General features: G+C 47.5%; 1 protein-coding gene across 2 annotated transcripts in view; it reads left to right on the forward strand.

Moving 5' to 3' along the window:
* The window catches only part of cadps2 (Ca++-dependent secretion activator 2), a 238,848-nt gene that overhangs the window by 32,937 nt on the left and 186,023 nt on the right, over positions 1-19,888 (forward strand). For both annotated transcript variants that reach the window (XM_056281254.1, XM_056281255.1), the window contains exons 2-5: positions 3,195-3,308; positions 4,918-5,250; positions 12,607-12,687; positions 16,128-16,361. In XM_056281254.1, coding sequence (XP_056137229.1) covers positions 3,195-3,308; positions 4,918-5,250; positions 12,607-12,687; positions 16,128-16,361 — 762 coding nt within the window. The remainder of the gene's footprint in view (positions 1-3,194; positions 3,309-4,917; positions 5,251-12,606; positions 12,688-16,127; positions 16,362-19,888) is intronic.

Genomic DNA, 19,888 nt, shown 5'->3' on the forward strand with positions numbered 1-19,888 from the left:
AGATGGATTGAATACTGACTGTCTGTCCAGATGGATTAAATACTGACCGTCTGTCCAGATGGATCAAATACTGACCGTCTATCCAGATGGATTAAATACTGACTGTCTGTCCAGATGGATTAAATACTGACTGTCTGTCCAGATGGATTGAATACTGACTGTCTGTCCAGATGGATTAAATACTGACTGTCTGTCCAGATGGATTAAATACTGACTGTCTGTCCAGATGGATTAAATACTGACTGTCTGTCCAGATGGATTAAATACTGACTGTCTGTCCAGATGGATTAAATACTGACTGTCTGTCCAGATGGATTAAATACTGACTGTCTGTCCAGATGGATTAAATACTGACTGTCTGTCCAGATGGATTAAATACTGACTGTCTGTCCAGATGGATTAAATACTGACTGTCTGTCCAGATGGATTGAATACTGACTGTCTGTCCAGATGGATTAAATACTGACTGTCTGTCCAGATAGATTAAATACTGACTGTCTGTCCAGATGGATTAAATACTGACTGTCTGTCCAGATGGATTGAATACTGACTGTCTGTCCAGATGGATTAAATACTGACTGTCTGTCCAGATGGATTAAATACTGACTGTCTGTCCAGATAGATTAAATACTGACTGTCTGTCCAGATGGATTAAATACTGACTGTCTGTCCAGATGGATTGAATACTGACTGTCTGTCCAGATGGATTAAATACTGACTGTCTGTCCAGATGGATTGAATACTGACTGTCTGTCCAGATGGATTAAATACTGACTGTCTGTCCAGATGGATTAAATACTGACTGTCTGTCCAGATGGATTAAATACTGACTGTCTGTCCAGATAGATTAAATACTGACTGTCTGTCCTGATGGATTAAATACTGACTGTCTGTCCAGATGGATTAAATACTGACTGTCTGTCCAGATGGATTGAATACTGACTGTCTGTCCAGATGGATTAAATACTGACTGTCTGTCCAGATAGATTAAATACTGACTGTCTGTCCAGATAGATTGAATACTGACTGTCTGTCCAGATGGATTAAATACTGACTGTCTGTCCAGATGGATTAAATACTGACTGTCTGTCCAGATGGATTAAATACTGACTGTCTGTCCAGATGGATTAAATACTGACCGTCTGTCCAGATGGATTAAATACTGACCGTCTGTCCAGATGGATTAAATACTGACCGTCTGTCCAAATGGATTAAATACTGACTGTCTGTCCAGATGGATTAAATACTGACTGTCTGTCCAGATGGATTGAATACTGACTGTCTGTCCAGATGGATTAAATACTGACTGTCTGTCCAGATGGATTAAATACTGACCGTCTGTCCAGATGGATTAAATACTGACCGTCTGTCCAAATGGATTAAATAAGTTATTCAGCAGGGAAGTGGCAGATGTCAAGTATTACAAGATGTTGTAATACTTACTTAATACTAACTTAATACTGACTTAATACTAACAATGCTAACTTCATACTGACTTCATACTAACTTAATACTGACTTAATACTAACTTTATACTGACTTGATACTAACTTTATACTGACTTAATACTAACAATACTAATTTAATCCTGACTTCATACTAACTCAATATTAACAACACTAACTTAATACTGCCTTAATACTAACTTAATACTGCCTTAATAGTAACGTAATAGTAACTTCATACACTTCCATCCTTTAGTTTCTAGTGGTGAACACCTCTCCGCCCCTCTCTCTGTCTCTCTCCCTCTCTCTGTCTCTCTGTCTCTCTCCCTCTCTCTGTCTCTCTGTCTCTCTCCCTCTCTCTGTCTCTCTCCCTCTCTCTGTCTCTCTCCCTCTCTCTGTCTCTCTCTCTCTCCTTCTCTCTGTCTCTCTCCCTCTCCCTCTCTCTGTCTCTCTCCCTCTCCCTCTCTCTGTCTCTCTCCCTCTCCCTCTCTCTGTCTCTCTCCCTCTCCCTCTCTCTGTCTCTCTCCCTCTCCCTCTCTCTGTCTCTCTCCCTCTCCCCCTCTCTGTCTCTCTCCCTCTCCCTCTCTCTGTCTCTCTCCCTCTCCCTCTCTCTGTCTCTCTCCCTCTCCCCCTCTCTGTCTCTCTCCCTCTCCCTCTCTCTGTCTCTCTCCCTCTCCCTCTCTCTGTCTCTCTCCCTCTCCCTCTCTCTGTCTCTCTCCCTCTCCCCCTCTCTCCCTCTCCCTCTCCCTCTCTCTGTCTCTCCCTCTCCCTCTCTCTGTCTCTCTCCCTCTCCCTCTCTCTGTCTCTCTCCCTCTCCCTCTCTCTGTCTCTCTCCCTCTCCCTCTCTCTGTCTCTCTCCCTCTCCCCCTCTCTGTCTCTCCCCCTCTCCCTCTCTCTGTCTCTCCCTCTCCCTCTCTCTGTCTCTCTCCCTCTCCCTCTCTCTGTCTCTCTCCCTCTCCCTCTCTCTGTCTCTCTCCCTCTCCCCCTCTCTCCCTCTCCCTCTCCCTCTCTCTGTCTCTCCCTCTCCCTCTCTCTGTCTCTCTCCCTCTCCCTCTCTGTCTCTCTCCCTCTCTCTGTCTCTCTCCCTCTCCCTCCCTCTCCCTCTCTCTGTCTCTCTCCCTCTCCCTCTCTCTCCCTCTCTCTGTCTCTGTCTCTCCCTCTCCCTCTCTCTCTCCCTCTCTCTGTCTCTCCCTCTCCCTCTCTCTCTCCCTCTCCCTCTCTCTGTCTCTCTCTCCCTCTCTCCTTCTCTCTCTGTCTCTCTCCCTCTCTCCCTCTCCCTCTCTCTGTCTCTCTCCCTCTCCCTCTCTCTGTCTCTCTCCCTCTCCCTCTCTCTGTCTCTCTCCCTCTCCCTCTCTCCTTCTCTCCCTCTCCCTCTCTCTCCCTCTCTCTGTCTCTGTCTCTCCCTCTCCCTCTCTCTCTCCCTCTCTCTGTCTCTCCCTCTCCCTCTCTCTCTCCCTCTCCCTCTCTCTGTCTCTCTCTCCCTCTCTCCTTCTCTCTCTGTCTCTCTCCCTCTCTCCCTCTCCCTCTCTCTGTCTCTCTCCCTCTCCCTCTCTCTGTCTCTCTCCCTCTCCCTCTCTCTGTCTCTCTCCCTCTCCCTCTCTCTGTCTCTCTCCCTCTCCCTCTCTGTCTCTCTCCCTCTCCCTCCCTCTCCCTCCCTCTCCCTCTCTCTGTCTCTCTCCCTCTCCCTCTCTCTCCCTCTCTCTGTCTCTGTCTCTCTCTCCCTCTCCCTCTCGCTGTCTCTCCTTCCAGCTGAATAAGCAACAGTTGCAGGTGGTGAAGGAACGTTTCCAAGCCTTTCTAAACGGAGAGACACAGATCATGGCGGATGAAGCTTTCTGCAATGCTGTGCAGAGTTACTACGAGGTACAGGCTCCTCTTGTAAACCTCCCTCAGCTTTCTCCTCCTCTTTTCCTAGATGGAGAGATGCTGTATTGATCATGGGGGGGAATTAAAGCATGTAAAATGTGGAGGAATTGTTAATTATTTTGAGAAGTTTGTTTCTTGTGGGAAAGAGAGCTTGGGGTGGGTGGAGCCAGATTGTATGAGGTGTAGGTGGGTGAAGCCTAAGTTCTGTTGAAGTTCTGAGCTGGTCCAGACCATCATGTATAATGTGTGAAATGATGCTAGTTCTATTCTGTTTCTTGTTCTGTTCGGACTCTTACAAAGTCTCTGAGACCACATGAGACTTCTTCATGAGCCTCTGCAGGTTTTAGAAACAACGCACAACTTCTTGCAAGTCTCATATGGGCCCCAAGCTGACCCCCCTCCCACTGCCTCCTAACACCTGAGCCCCGATGACATAATAATAATGACGATGACGATGATGATAACAATACACAACTGTATTTATCTAATCAATGTTAGCAGGTGCCTCACTCACCAGGATAGAGTGTTGCTCATCGTCAAGACGAAACAACAAAACACAATAAAGATCTAGCACGTGACACCCCATGTGCTCCACGGAACAAGCTAAAACACGTGTGTGGGGCGCCCGGGTGGCGTGGCGGTCTGGTCCGTTGCCTACCCAACACGGGGATCGGAGGTTCGAATCCCCGTGTTGCCTCCGGCTTGGTCGGGCGTCTCTACGGACACAATTGGCCGTGTCTGCGGGTGGGAAGCCGGATGTGGGTATGTGTCCTGGTCGCTGCACTAGCGCCTCCTGTGGTCGGTCGGGACGCCTGTTCAGGGGGGGAGGGGGAACTGGGGGGAACAGCGTGATCCTCCCACGCGCCGCGTCCCCCTGGTGAAACTCCTCACTGTCAGGTGAAAAGAAGCGGCTGGTGACTCCACATGTATGGGAGGAGGAGGAGGCACGTGGTAGTCTGCAGCCCTCCTGGGCCAGCAGAGGGGGGGACGGCTCGGAGGGAGGAGCGGGGTGACTGGCGAGTACAAGTGGGGAGGAAAAGGAGAAAAGTAAAGGAAGCAGTTATCACTGGGGACAAACACACACGTGTCATGTCTCCCTGCCATGAAACACCTTTCATCTGATCTAGTCCACCTGTCTGTCTGTCTGTCCGCCTGTCTGTCCGTCTGTCCGTCTGTCCGTCCGCGTGTCTGTCCGTCTGTCTGTCTGTCTGTCCGCCTGTCTGTCTGTCCGCCTGTCCGTCCGCGTGTGTGTCTGTCCGTCTGTCTGTCTGTCTGTCTGTCTGTCTGTGTGTCTGTCTGTCTGTCCGCCTGTCTGTCTGTCTGTCTGTCTGTCTGTGTGTGTCTGTCCGTCTGTCTGTCTGTCCGTCTCTGTGTGCGTCTGTGTGTGTGTGTGTCTGTGTGTGTCTGTGTGTGTGTGTGTCCGTGTGTGTGTCTGTGTGTGTGTGTGTCCGTGTGTGTGTCCGTGTGTGTCCGTGTCCGTGTCTGTGTGTGTGTCTGTGTGTGTGTGTGTCCGTCTGTCTGTCCGTCTGTGTGTGTCTGTGTCCGTGTGTGTGTGTGTCCGTGTGTGTCCGTGTCCGTCTGTGTGTGTGTGTGTGTGTGTGCTCAGGGTTTCCTGAAGAGTGAACGTGTCTCCAGGATGGTGCAGAGCGGCGGCTGTTCGGCGAACGACTTTCGTGAGGTTTTCAAGAAGAACATCGAGCGGCGTGTTCGCAGCCTGCCAGACATCGACGGGCTGAGCAAGGAGACGGTGCTGTGCTCCTGGATCGCCAAGTACGACGCCATCTACAGGGGGGAGGAGGACCTGCGGTGCCAGAGCCAGAGGGTCCCCCTGAGTGCCGTGTCAGAGCTCATCCTCAGCAAGGAGCAGCTGTATGACATGTTCCAGCAGATCCTCTCCATCAACAAGTTTGAGCATCAGCTGCTCTACAACGCCTGCCAGGTGAGCACGCATGTGGAGATGGTCACACACACGCAAACACACACACCCCGAGACACACACCGAGACACACACACCGAGACACACACACCGAGACACACACCGAGACACACACCGAGACACACACACACACACCGAGACACACACCGAGACAAACACACACACCCCGAGACACACACCGAGACACACACACCGAGACACACACACACACACACCGAGACACACACCGAGACACACACCGAGACACACACACCGAGACACACACACACACACACACACACACACCGAGACACACACACACACCGAGACACACACACACACACACACACACACCGAGACACACACACCGAGACACACACACACACCGAGACACACACACACACACACCGAGAAACACATCGAGACACACACACACACACACACACACACACCGAGACACACACCGAGACACACACCGAGACACACACACACACACACACCGAGACACACACACACACACACACACACACACACACCGAGACACACACACACCGAGACACACACACACACACACACACATCGAGACACACACACACGCAAACACACACACACCGAGACACACACCGAGACACACACCGAGACACACACCGAGACACACACACCGAGACACACACACACACACACCGAGAAACACATCGAGACACACACACACACACACACACACACACCGAGACACACACACACACACCGAGACACACACACACACACACCAAGAAACACACACACATACACACACCGAGACAAACACCGAGACACACACACACACCGAGACACACACCGAGACACACACATACACACACATACACACACACACACCGAGACACACACACACACACACACCAAGAAACACACACACACACACCGAGACACACACACACCAAGACACACACACACACACACACACACACACACACACACACACACACACACCGAGACACACACACACACCGAGAAACACATCGAGACACACACACACACACATACACACACATACACACACATACACCGAGACACACACACACACACACCAAGAAACACACACACATACACACACACACACCGAGACAAACACCGAGACACACACACACACCGAGAAACACATCGAGACACACACATACACACACATACACACACATACACACACACACACCGAGACACACACACACACACACCAAGAAACACACACACATACACACACACACACCGAGACAAACACCGAGACACACACACACACCGAGACACACACCGAGACACACACACACACACACATACACACACACACACCGAGACACACACACCAAGAAACACACACACACACACACACACACACCGAGACACACACACACCGAGACACACATCGAGACACACACCGAGACACACATCGAGACACACACACACACACACACACACACACACACACACACACACACACACACACACACACACACACACACACACACACACACACCAAGACACACACACACACACCGAGACACACACACACACACACACACCGAGACACACACACACACCAAGAAACACACACACATACACACACACATACACCGAGACACACACCGAGACACACACACACACCAAGAAACACATACACACACACACACCGAGACACACACACACAACATGTACACACATGTTATGTGTGTGTGTGTCTGTGTGTCTGTGTGTCTGTCTTGGTGTGTGTGTGTGTGTGTGTGTGTGTGTGTGTGTGTGTGTGTGTGTGTGTGTGTGTGTGTGTGTGTCCAGCATGTGGGTGCTGAGCCACGTGTTAGTCGGTCCTGTCTTCATATGGAGGAGCCGTCGTGCTGGTGGTCTGTGTAGTTGAGGTAAAGTCATGTGGTTCAGGCGTTACTTGGCTTTAGTGGATGGAAGTGGATAGACATGAAGATAAGGTGGATGGACATGAAGATGAGGTGGATGGACATGAAGATGAGGTGGATGGACATGAAGATAAGGTGGATGGACATGAAGATGAGGTGGATAGACATGAAGATGAAGTGGATGGACATGAAGATGAGGTGGATAGACATGAAGATGAGGTGGATGGACATGAAGATGAGGTGGATGGACATGAAGATGAGGTGGATAGACATGAAGATGAGGTGGATAGACATGAAGATGAGGTGGATGGACATGAAGATGAGGTGGATAGACATGAAGATAAGGTGGATGGACATGAAGATGAGGTGGATGGACATGAAGATGAGGTGGATGGACATGAAGATGAGGTGGATGGACATGAAGATGAGGTGGATGGACATGAAGATGAAGTGGATGGACATGAAGATGAAGTGGATGGACATGAAGATAAGGTGGATGGACATGAAGATAAGGTGGATGGACATGAAGATGAGGTGGATGGACATGAAGATAAGGTGGATGGACATGAAGATGAGGTGGATGGACATGAAGATAAGGTGGATGGACATGAAGATAAGGTGGATAGACATGAAGATAAGGTGGATGGACATGAAGATGAGGTGGATGGACATGAAGATGAGGTGGATGGACATGAAGATGAGGTGGATAGACATGAAGATGAGGTGGATAGACATGAAGATGAGGTGGATGGACATGAAGATGAGGTGGATGGACATGAAGATGAGGTGGATGGACATGAAGATAAGGTGGATGGACATGAAGATGAGGTGGATGGACATGAAGATGAGGTGGATGGACATGAAGATGAGGTGGATGGACATGAAGATAAGGTGGATGGACATGAAGATGAGGTGGATGGACATGAAGATGAGGTGGATAGACATGAAGATGAAGTGGATAGACATGAAGATAAGGTGGATGGACATGAAGATGAGGTGGATGGACATGAAGATGAGGTGGATAGACATGAAGATGAGGTGGATAGACATGAAGATGAGGTGGATGGGCATGAAGATGAGGTGGATGGACATGAAGATAAGGTGGATGGACATGAAGATGAGGTGGATGGACATGAAGATGAGGTGGATAGACATGAAGATGAGGTGGATGGACATGAAGATGAAGTGGATGGACATGAAGATGAGGTGGATGGACATGAAGATAAGGTGGATAGACATGAAGATGAGGTGGATAGACATGAAGATAAGGTGGATGGACATGAAGATGAGGTGGATAGACATGAAGATGAGGTGGATGGACATGAAGATGAAGTGGATAGACATGAAGATGAGGTGGATGGACATGAAGATGAGGTGGATAGACATGAAGATGAGGTGGATGGGCATGAAGATGAGGTGGATAGACATGAAGATGAGGTGGATGGACATGAAGATAAGGTGGATGGACATGAAGATGAGGTGGATGGACATGAAGATGAAGTGGATGGACATGAAGATGAGGTGGATGGACATGAAGATGAAGTGGATGGACATGAAGATGAAGTGGATAGACATGAAGATAAGGTGGATGGACATGAAGATGTGATGGCTGGACATGAAGATGAAGTGGATGGACATGAAGATGAGGTGGATGGACATGAAGATGAAGTGGATGGACATGAAGATGAGGTGGATGGACATGAAGATGAAGTGGATGGACATGAAGATGTGATGGCTGGACATGAAGATGAAGTGGCTGGACATGAAGATGAGGTGGATGGACATGAAGATGAAGTGGATGGACATGAAGATGAAGGGGATGGACATGAAGATGAAGTGGATGGACATGAAGATGAAGGGGATGGACTTGAAGATGTGATGGCTGGACATGAAGATGAAGTGGATGGACATGAAGATGAAGGGGATGGACATGAAGATGAAGGGGATGCACATGAAGATGAAGTGGATGGACATGAAGATGAAGGGGATGGACATGAAGATGAAGTGGATGGACATGAAGATGAAGGGGATGGACATGAAGATGAAGTGGATGTACATGAAGATGAAGGGGATGGACATGAAGATGAAGTGGATGGACATGAAGATGAGGTGGATGGACATGAAGATGAAGTGGATGGACATGAAGATGAGGTGGATAGACATAAAGATGAGGTGGATGGACATGAAGATGAAGTGGATGGACATGAAGATGAGGTGGATAGACATGAAGATGAGGTGGATGGACATGAAGATGAAGTGGATGGACATGAAGATGAGGTGGATGGACATGAAGATGAAGTGGATGGACATGAAGATGAAGTGGATAGACATGAAGATAAGGTGGATGGACATGAAGATGTGATGGCTGGACATGAAGATGAAGTGGATGGACATGAAGATGAGGTGGATGGACATGAAGATGAAGTGGATGGACATGAAGATGAGGTGGATGGACATGAAGATGAAGTGGATGGACATGAAGATGTGATGGCTGGACATGAAGATGAAGTGGCTGGACATGAAGATGAGGTGGATGGACATGAAGATGAAGTGGATGGACATGAAGATGAAGGGGATGGACATGAAGATGAAGTGGATGGACATGAAGATGAAGGGGATGGACTTGAAGATGTGATGGCTGGACATGAAGATGAAGTGGATGGACATGAAGATGAAGGGGATGGACATGAAGATGAAGGGGATGCACATGAAGATGAAGTGGATGGACATGAAGATGAAGGGGATGGACATGAAGATGAAGGGGATGCACATGAAGATGAAGTGGATGGACATGAAGATGAAGGGGATGGACATGAAGATGAAGTGGATGTACATGAAGATGAAGGGGATGGACATGAAGATGAAGTGGATGGACATGAAGATGAAGGGGATGGACATGAAGATGAAGTGGATGGACATGAAGATGAAGGGGATGGACTTGAAGATGTGATGGCTGGACATGAAGATGAAGTGGATGGACATGAAGATGAAGTGGATGGACATGAAGATGAAGTGGATGTACATGAAGATGAAGTGGATGGACATGAAGATGAAGGGGATGCACATGAAGATGAAGTGGATGGACATGAAGATGAAGGGGATGGACATGAAGATGAAGGGGATGCACATGAAGTTGAAGTGGATGGACATGAAGATGAAGGGGATGGACATGAAGATGAAGTGGATGGACATGAAGATGAAGTGGATGGACATGAAGATGAAGTGGATAGACATGAAGATGAGGTGGATGGACATGAAGATGAGGTGGATGGACATGAAGATGAGGTGGATGGACATGAAGATGAAGTGGATGGACATGAAGATGAAGTGGATGGACATGAAGATGAAGTGGATGGACATGAAGATGAAGTGGATGGACATGAAGATGTGATGGCTGGACATGAAGATGAAGTGGATGGACATGAAGATGAGGTGGATGGACATGAAGATGAAGTGGATGGACATGAAGATGAAGTGGATGGACATGAAGATGAAGTGGATGGACATGAAGATGTGATGGCTGGACATGAAGATGAAGTGGCTGGACATGAAGATGAGGTGGATGGACATGAAGATGAAGTGGATGGACATGAGGATGAAGTGGATGCACATGAAGATGAAGTGGATGGACATGAAGATGAAGGGGATGGACTTGAAGATGTGATGGCTGGACATGAAGATGAAGTGGATGGACATGAAGATGAAGGGGATGGACATGAAGATGAAGGGGATGCACATGAAGATGAAGTGGATGGACATGAAGATGAAGGCGATGGACATGAAGATGAAGGGGATGCACATGAAGATGAAGTGGATGGACATGAAGATGAAGGGGATGGACATGAAGATGAAGTGGATGTACATGAAGATGAAGGGGATGGACATGAAGATGAAGTGGATGGACATGAAGATGAAGGGGATGGACATGAAGATGAAGTGGATGGACATGAAGATGAAGGGGATGGACTTGAAGATGTGATGGCTGGACATGAGGATGAAGTGGATGGACATGAGGATGAAGTGGATGGACATGAAGATGAAGTGGATGGACATGAAGATGAAGTGGATGTACATGAAGATGAAGTGGATGGACATGAAGATGAAGGGGATGCACATGAAGATGAAGTGGATGGACATGAAGATGAAGGGGATGGACATGAAGATGAAGGGGATGCACATGAAGATGAAGGGGATGGACATGAAGACAGGGTGAGATGCTGGAAGCACAGTGCTGTGATGGTTACTGACGGAGCAGAGAAGATTAGATCCCTTCACATCCTTCAGGTGACAGCCATGTTTTGTCTGTCTCATAATGTAGATATGGACACAGCTTTTTGACACCATCTCCATTGTTAACAGTTAAATGCTGCTGTCTCCCTTGGCCCTTAAACACTGTGCAGACCAGAAGTCTCCAGTTTTCGCAACCATTTTAACACCTTCCTGGAGGACTGCAGGGTGCCAGCCTGCCTCATAACCTCCACCATCATCCCTGTCCCCAAGAAGCGGAGGATCACAGGCCTAAATAACTACAGACCCGCCGTTCTGAGCTCTGTAGCGATGAAGACTTTTGAGTGCCTTGTGCTGGTCCACCTCAAGTCCACCACCACCCTTCTCCTGGATCCACTACGTTTTGCATACAGAGCCAACAGGTCCACAGATGATGCCATCAGTATGGCTCTCCACTCCAACCCCCTTCACTTGAACTCCCCTGGAACCTAAACCAGGATCCCCTTTGATGACTTCAGCTCCATGTTCAACACAGTCAGCCCTGCTCCTCCAGGAGAGCAGGGCTGACTGGATTATGAAAATCCTCCTTTTGAACTGACTTCTTAAGCTCTAAAAGGATTGTTCAGTTTTTTACATGCTGTGTCTTATTGTCATGGTTGTATTGTTGTTCATATCAGCTATGCTCTCATTTTCCTCACCAGCTTCATTCAGTAGATGTTGGACATGGACCACTGCTGGACTCAGCTGCACAGCAGTGTCTTATGGGACAACTGGCCAGGAGGGTCAGACATGTTTCAACAAGGCCAGTTTAACCTGATTATCTAAACCACGTATGTGGAAGTGAAGGTTAAAAGTTCTGATGTGAGATGTCCAATATGATCAATGGTGGATGATGTTGCTGATCTACTTCCTGGTTCAGCCTGCAGGAAGTAGCAGCCTATACTTCCTGTAGGTAGTAGTAACATCCAGAAACTAGCCGGCCAGCACCATAGAGAAGTCATAGATGATAGACAGTCATGGACACAGTCTGACTGAGACACTTGGGGGCGCTTTTGTTTAAAGATTCCTGTCCACTTGTCCCATAAGACACTGCTGTAAAGCTGAGTCCAGTGGTGGTCCATGTCCAACATCTGCTGAATGAAGCTGGTGAGGAAAAGGAGATCATAGCTGTTATGAACGAGGTGTATAATAAGAAATAAACATAATTATCTTGTCATTCCGCAACTCTTATTTGTCTTGTTATTTCTCCTCTCAGCTCGACAACGTGGACGAGCAGGCAGCTCAGATCCGCAGAGAGTTGGACGGAAGACTGCAGCTTGCGGAGAAGGTGGCCTGGGTAAAAGCCAGTCATTCACTTACATTGCCCTACACTACTGGGTGAACTAATCAGAGTCCAGTGAAGTGGTTTCTACTGAAGGAGTCAAACATGACGGCTGTCAGTAGACGTGCTGTGTATTCACTACACGTCTGTTTGAATGATTTTATCTGGTTTGCTTCAGTGTGCTGTTACGCTGCTGAACACAAGAGGGCAGCATACAGGTCAAATGACACATTACACCTTTATGCATCCATACTTATTTTTGTGGTTTTGAATACGAACGTCATCATATTTAAAATTAATTTTCAGCTAGAACTCCTTATTACATGATTACTACAGTATTCTGAGGATAAAGTAGCAGAAAGGTACACCGTAGCCTGTGTGTCATCATATTTACTAGGGTATTTAGAGGATAATGTAGCAGAAAGGTACACCGTAGCCTGTGTGTCATCATATTTACTAGAGTATTTAGAGTATAAAGTAGCAAAAAGGTACACCGTAGCCTGTGTGTCATCATATTTACTAGAGTATTTAGAGTATAACGTAGCAGAAAGGTACACCGTAGCCTGTGTGTCTTCATATTTACTAGAGTATTTAGAGGATAAAGTAGCAGAAAGGTACACCGTAGCCTGTGTGTCATCATATTTACTAGTGTATTTAGAGGATAACGTAGCAGAAAGGTACACCGTAGCCTGTGTGTCTTCCTATTTACTAGAGTATTTAGAGGATTAAGTAGCAGAAAGGTACACCGTAGCCTGTGTGTCATCATATTTACTAGGGTATTTAGAGGATAACGTAGCAGAAAGGTACACCGTAGCCTGTGTGTCACCATATTTACTAGAGTATTTAGAGGATAAAGTAGCAGAAAGGTACACCGTAGCCTGTGTGTCATCATATTTACTAGGGTATTTAGAGGATAACGTAGCAGAAAGGTACACCGTAGCCTGTGTGTCACCATATTTACTAGAGTATTTAGAGTATAAAGTAGCAGAAAGGTACACCGTAGCCTCTGTGTCTTCATATTTACTAGGGTATTTAGAGGATAACGTAGCAGAAAGGTACACCGTAGCCTGTGTGTCATCATATTTACTAGAGTATTTAGAGGATAACGTAGCAGAAAGGTACACCGTAGCCTGTGTGTCACCATATTTACTAGAGTATTTAGAGGATAAAGTAGCAGAAAGGTACACCGTAGCCTGTGTGTCACCATATTTACTAGAGTATTTAGAGGATAAAGTAGCAGAAAGGTACACCGTAGCCTGTGTGTCACCATATTTACTAGAGTATTTAGAGGATAAAGTAGCAGAAAGGTACACCGTAGCCTGTGTGTCATCATATTTACTAGAGTATTTAGAGTATAACGTAGCAGAAAGGTACACCGTAGCCTGTGTGTCTTCATATTTACTAGAGTATTTAGAGGATAAAGTAGCAGAAAGGTACACCGTAGCCTGTGTGTCACCATATTTACTAGGGTATTTAGAGGATAAAGTAGCAGAAAGGTACATCGTAGCCTGTGTGTCACCATATTTACTAGGGTATTTAGAGTATAACGTAGCAGAAAGGTACACCGTAGCCTGTGTGTCATCATATTTACTAGAGTATTTAGAGGATAAAGTAGCAGAAAGGTACACCGTAGCCTGTGTGTCTTCCTATTTACTAGAGTATTTAGAGGATAAAGTAGCAGAAAGGTACACCGTAGCCTGTGTGTCATCATATTTACTAGGGTATTTAGAGGATAACGTAGCAGAAAGGTACACCGTAGCCTGTGTGTCTTCCTATTTACTAGAGTATTTAGAGGATAAAGTAGCAGAAAGGTACACCGTAGCCTGTGTGTCACCATATTTACTAGGGTATTTAGAGTATAACGTAGCAGAAAGGTACACCGTAGCCTGTGTGTCTTCCTATTTACTAGAGTATTTAGAGGATAATGTAGCAGAAAGGTACACCGTAGCCTGTGTGTCACCATATTTACTAGAGTATTTAGAGGATGAAGTAGCAGAAAGGTACACCGTAGCCTGTGTGTCACCATATTTACTAGGGTATTTAGAGGATAAAGTAGCAGAAAGGTACACCGTAGCCTGTGTGTCACCATATTTACTAGAGTATTTAGAGGATAAAGTAGCAGAAAGGTACACCGTAGCCTGTGTGTCACCATATTTACTAGAGTGTTTAGAGGATAACGTAGCAGAAAGGTACACCGTAGCCTGTGTGTCACCATATTTACTAGAGTATTTAGAGGATGAAGTAGCAGAAAGGTACACCGTAGCCTTTGTGTCATCATATTTACTAGAGTATTTAGAGGATAACGTAGCAGAAAGGTACACCGTAGCCTGTGTGTCACCATATTTACTAGAGTATTTAGAGGATGAAGTAGCAGAAAGGTACACCGTAGCCTGTGTGTCACCATATTTACTAGAGTATTTAGAGGATAAAGTAGCAGAAAGGTACACCGTAGCCTGTGTGTCTTCCTATTTACTAGAGTATTTAGAGGATAAAGTAGCAGAAAGGTACACCGTAGCCTGTGTGTCACCATATTTACTAGAGTATTTAGAGTATAAAGTAGCAGAAAGGTACACCGTAGCCTGTGTGTCATCATATTTACTAGGGTATTTAGAGGATAACGTAGCAGAAAGGTACACCGTAGCCTGTGTGTCACCATATTTACTAGAGTATTTAGAGGATGAAGTAGCAGAAAGGTACACCGTAGCCTGTGTGTCATCATATTTACTAGAGTATTTAGAGGATAATGTAGCAGAAAGGTACACCGTAGCCTGTGTGTCACCATATTTACTAGAGTATTTAGAGGATAAAGTAGCAGAAAGGTACACCGTAGCCTGTGTGTCATCATATTTACTAGAGTATTTAGAGGATAATGTAGCAGAAAGGTACACCGTAGCCTGTGTGTCACCATATTTACTAGAGTATTTAGAGGATAACGTAGCAGAAAGGTACACCGTAGCCTGTGTGTCACCATATTTACTAGAGTATTTAGAGTATAAAGTAGCAGAAAGGTACATCGTAGCCTGTGTGTCACCATATTTACTAGAGTATTTAGAGGATAACGTAGCAGAAAGGTACACCGTAGCCTGTGTGTCATCATATTTACTAGAGTATTTAGAGTATAAAGTAGCAGAAAGGTACACCGTAGCCTGTGTGTCACCATATTTACTAGAGTATTTAGAGGATAATGTAGCAGAAAGGTACACCGTAGCCTGTGTGTCACCATATTTACTAGAGTATTTAGAGGATAACGTAGCAGAAAGGTACACCGTAGCCTGTGTGTCTTCATATTTACTAGAGTATTTAGAGTATAAAGTAGCAGAAAGGTACACCGTAGCCTGTGTGTCACCATATTTACTAGAGTATTTAGAGGATAAAGTAGCAGAAAGGTACACCGTAGCCTGTGTAAATAAAGACTGTAAAGCTTCTAAACCTGAGTTGAGCTGTGTGGGCTGTAGGAGAGACGCTACCCAAAGTTCCTGTCTTCTGACATGGAGTCCCTGTACGTGGAGGAGCTGCGCTCCTCCGTCAGCCTGCTGATGGCCAACCTGGAGAGTGTGCCGGTGTCCAGAGGAGGAGCGGACTTCAAACAGAAGCTGAAAGGCTCGTCCATCAACACCTCCTTCCTAGACATGGGAGACGAAGGAGACCTTCTGTCCAAGTCTGATGTGGCGCTCTCCTTCACCCTGGAGGTGAGTCTGTGTGTGTGTGTGTGTGTGTGTGTGTGTGTGTGTGTGTGTGTGTGTGTGTGTGTGTGTGTGTGATGCACAGGGCGTGTGTGATGCGTCAGTGCAGTAATACTGGGTAGTAGTGCTTGTAGTTAGTGCGGGCTGCATGCTGCATGCTGCTTCTGCTCTCTACTCTCTGCTCTCAGCTCCTGCCGCCGGCTGGCCCTCTTTGTGGGGGTGAAAAGAGGAGCCGAGTGCGTAAGTCTCCCCTGCCGGTACATAGCCTCTCTACCGCCAAGACTCCTGCAGTGCCTCCTCGTGGCCACACACGGTAACTGGGTACCTTGCGGTCCCTGGCTAAACTGTAGGGGATCTCGGAGCTACAGTGGTCCCCAGAGGTCTAATGCGCAGGCCCATGTGAAGTGGATACGCCCTGGCATTGACCAACCACTGTCCCACTGCCTTGTGGGTAAGTGTAGGACGACAAAGGCTAGGGGAGCACACCCTGAGAGAAAAGCAATGTGCATGGCGGCGCACGATAGGCGGTCCTCTGACAGACTGGAGCTCCGGCAGCCTCCTGCAGCTGTGGAAGAGTGCTGGTCGTCTTGGGCCCCCCTTGCCACCAGATCCCACCCTCTCACAGTGAAGAAGTGCTGCTGGGACATGCGCACCCCCAGCGGCACTGTAAATAATCTCTTTGCGCAGGTATCCACCTCTGCCTCGGTGAGACCAGCAACCGGAATATGGATCAAAGTCTGGCGGCGATGGGGTGTCTGGTGACGGGAGCATGTATGAATGCACTGGAAGCTCCTAATCAGACCCCTGCACGCCAGCGGCACAGGGCTATTCATGGTCGCCAGCAGCTGGGCTTGAGTGGCAGCTGCTCTCGGCAGATCCCTGTGTGTCTGAGCAGCCCTATTTAGGAGCCACACTGCTCAACCCAACTGGGGAGGGGCCTAGAAAAGGTGGCCTAAACATTGCCCACTCAAAACATCCTGGATAGGCTACCGCACCTATCGGGACATTCCACTCTGCGGTCGAAATAAAAAAAAGAAAATAATTCCCTTTAAACTGGCAACATGGAACATAAGAACTCTGCTGGACGTTAATGCCGAAAGACCTCAGCGAAGGACTGCACTAATTGCAGCGGAACTCAATCGCTACAATATTGACATTGCTGCACTCAGTGAAACCAGGTTCCTGGATGAAGGCTCCCTGAAGGAGGACACCTACACCTTCTTCTGGAAGGGATACCCTGCAGGAGGACAACATCAGCATGGTGTGGGATTTGCAATAAAAAACAGCCTCCTACCAAGACTCACTGAAACACCGATTGGCATAAGTGAAAGGCTCATGTCGCTCAGGATCCCTCTGGCCAAGAAACGTTATGCCACCCTCCTAGGTGCCTATGCACCAACACTGCCATCAGAGGATGACGTAAAGGACCGCTTCTATCAGTCACTAGATGAGGCTCTCCGTCATATACCCAAGGAGGACAAGATCTTTTTGCTGGGCGATTTCAATGCCAGAGTGGGGAAAGACAACAAGGTGTGGAGTGGTGTCATTGGTGGGCATGGCATTGGGAAAGTCAATGCAAATGGACTGCGCCTCCTAAGCCTCTGTGCTGAGCATGGCTTGACCATCACAAACACCCTCTTCCAATTAAAAAACAAGCACAAAACATCCTGGATGCACCCACGCTCCAAACATTGGCACCTATTGGACTACATCATTGTGAGACGTGCTGATACAAAAGACGTCTTACTCACTCGTGCAATGAGAGGTGCTGAGTGCTGGACAGATCACCGGCTCATCATGACCAGGCTCCAGGTGGAGGTACGCCCTGCTGTTCGTCTCCAAAGGTCAGGAAAGAAGAGGCTTGACTGTACCCGGCTAGAAAAGGCTGAGGTCCAGAACAATCCCCGCCTCTCTCTGGCTGAAAACCTGGAAGACATTGAGCTTCTCTTGAGCACGGATGATTCCATTGACAGGAAATGGTCTTCCGTGAGCTCCAGACTCTACAAGGCAGCATCCCAATCCATCGGTTACAAGAGCAGAAAACACCAGGACTGGTTCAATGACAACACAGGCACAATAACTTCCATACTCAAAGGCATGCATAAAGCACACAGTGCTGTCCTCAACAATCCCACATCAGCTACACTCCGGCAACAATGGCAAGCATCCAGGAGAGAGGTGCAGTCAAAATTGCGTGCCCTGCAGAATGAGTGGTGGATATCGAAGGCAAATGAAATACAATCCCATGCCGATAGAAATGATATGCACAACTTTTATGATGCAGTGAAAACCATCTACGGCCCAAGAAACTGCTCTGTCTCCCCCCTGAAGTCTGATGATGGTACCACCCTCATAAAGGACCAGAAATTCATCACAAAAAGATGGGCAGAACATTTTGAGACTCTTTTGAACCAGCCCTCCCCAACAGATCCCTCGATCTTGGATGAACTACCTGTCCGCCCCACCATCCAAGACCTTGACCTTCCACCAACCTTTGAAGAGGTTCATTGTGCAGTTAGGTCGCTGAAAAATAACAAGACCCCTGGCCCTGACAGTATCCCTGCAGAGATTTTTAAACAGGGAGGCTACCTCTGCACCCGTGCACTTTTCCTGTTCATCTCACACGTATGGAAGAACGAAACTGTCCCTCAGCAGTGGAGGGATGCTAACATCATCTCCATATATAAAGGCAAAAGAGACAAGTCCCTCTGTGGCAACAGCCGTGGCATTTCACTACTGGCTGTTGCTGGAAAAGTCCTGGCCAAACTCATGTTACACAGGCTGGTAAAACACATCTCAGAGGAGCTGTTGCCTGAGTCACAGTGTGGGTTTAGGAGGAATAGGAGTACTGTGGACATGGTGTTCACAGCACGGCAACTCCAAGAGAAGTGCAGGGAGCAACATCAGAACCTCTTCATAGCCTTCCTGTCAAAGGCTTTCGACACAGTCAACAGGGACATCCTATGGAACATCCTCCTGAAGTTTGGCTGTCCACGAAAGTTTGTCAACATCCTTCAAAGATTTCACGTGGGGATGATGGCACGTGTGACCATTGGAGGCCAGGAATCTGAGCCCTTCAGGGTGTGCACCGGGGTACGTCAGGGGTGCATCCTTGCTCCAGTTCTTTTTAACATCTTCCTCCTGTGTGTGACATTGCTGCTCCACAAGGAAATCAGGAAGGACAGTGGGGTTACTGTGGACTTCAGACTAGATGGAAACCTATTTAACATCCGTAGGCTCCAAGCGGTCACAAAAATGACATCGGAGCACATCATTGAGTTACAGTACGCAGATGACTGTGCAGTTGTGGCCCACACACCCGAGGCACTACAAGCTACCCTTGCAGCTGCTGCAAGGGCGTATGGTAGGCCGGGGCTCTCTATAAATGTGACAAAGACTGAAGTAGTATGCCAGTGGGCATCTACTCCTCCATCTCATTCACCAACCTTCAACATCTCCGACAAACCACTTACAACAGTGGAATCCTTCAAATACCTGGGCAGCTTTCTCTCTGACGACTGCAGCATCGACAG

The sequence above is a fragment of the Lampris incognitus genome, chromosome 6 (genome assembly GCF_029633865.1).
Source record: "Lampris incognitus isolate fLamInc1 chromosome 6, fLamInc1.hap2, whole genome shotgun sequence".
NCBI classification, from domain to species: domain Eukaryota; kingdom Metazoa; phylum Chordata; class Actinopteri; order Lampriformes; family Lampridae; genus Lampris; species Lampris incognitus.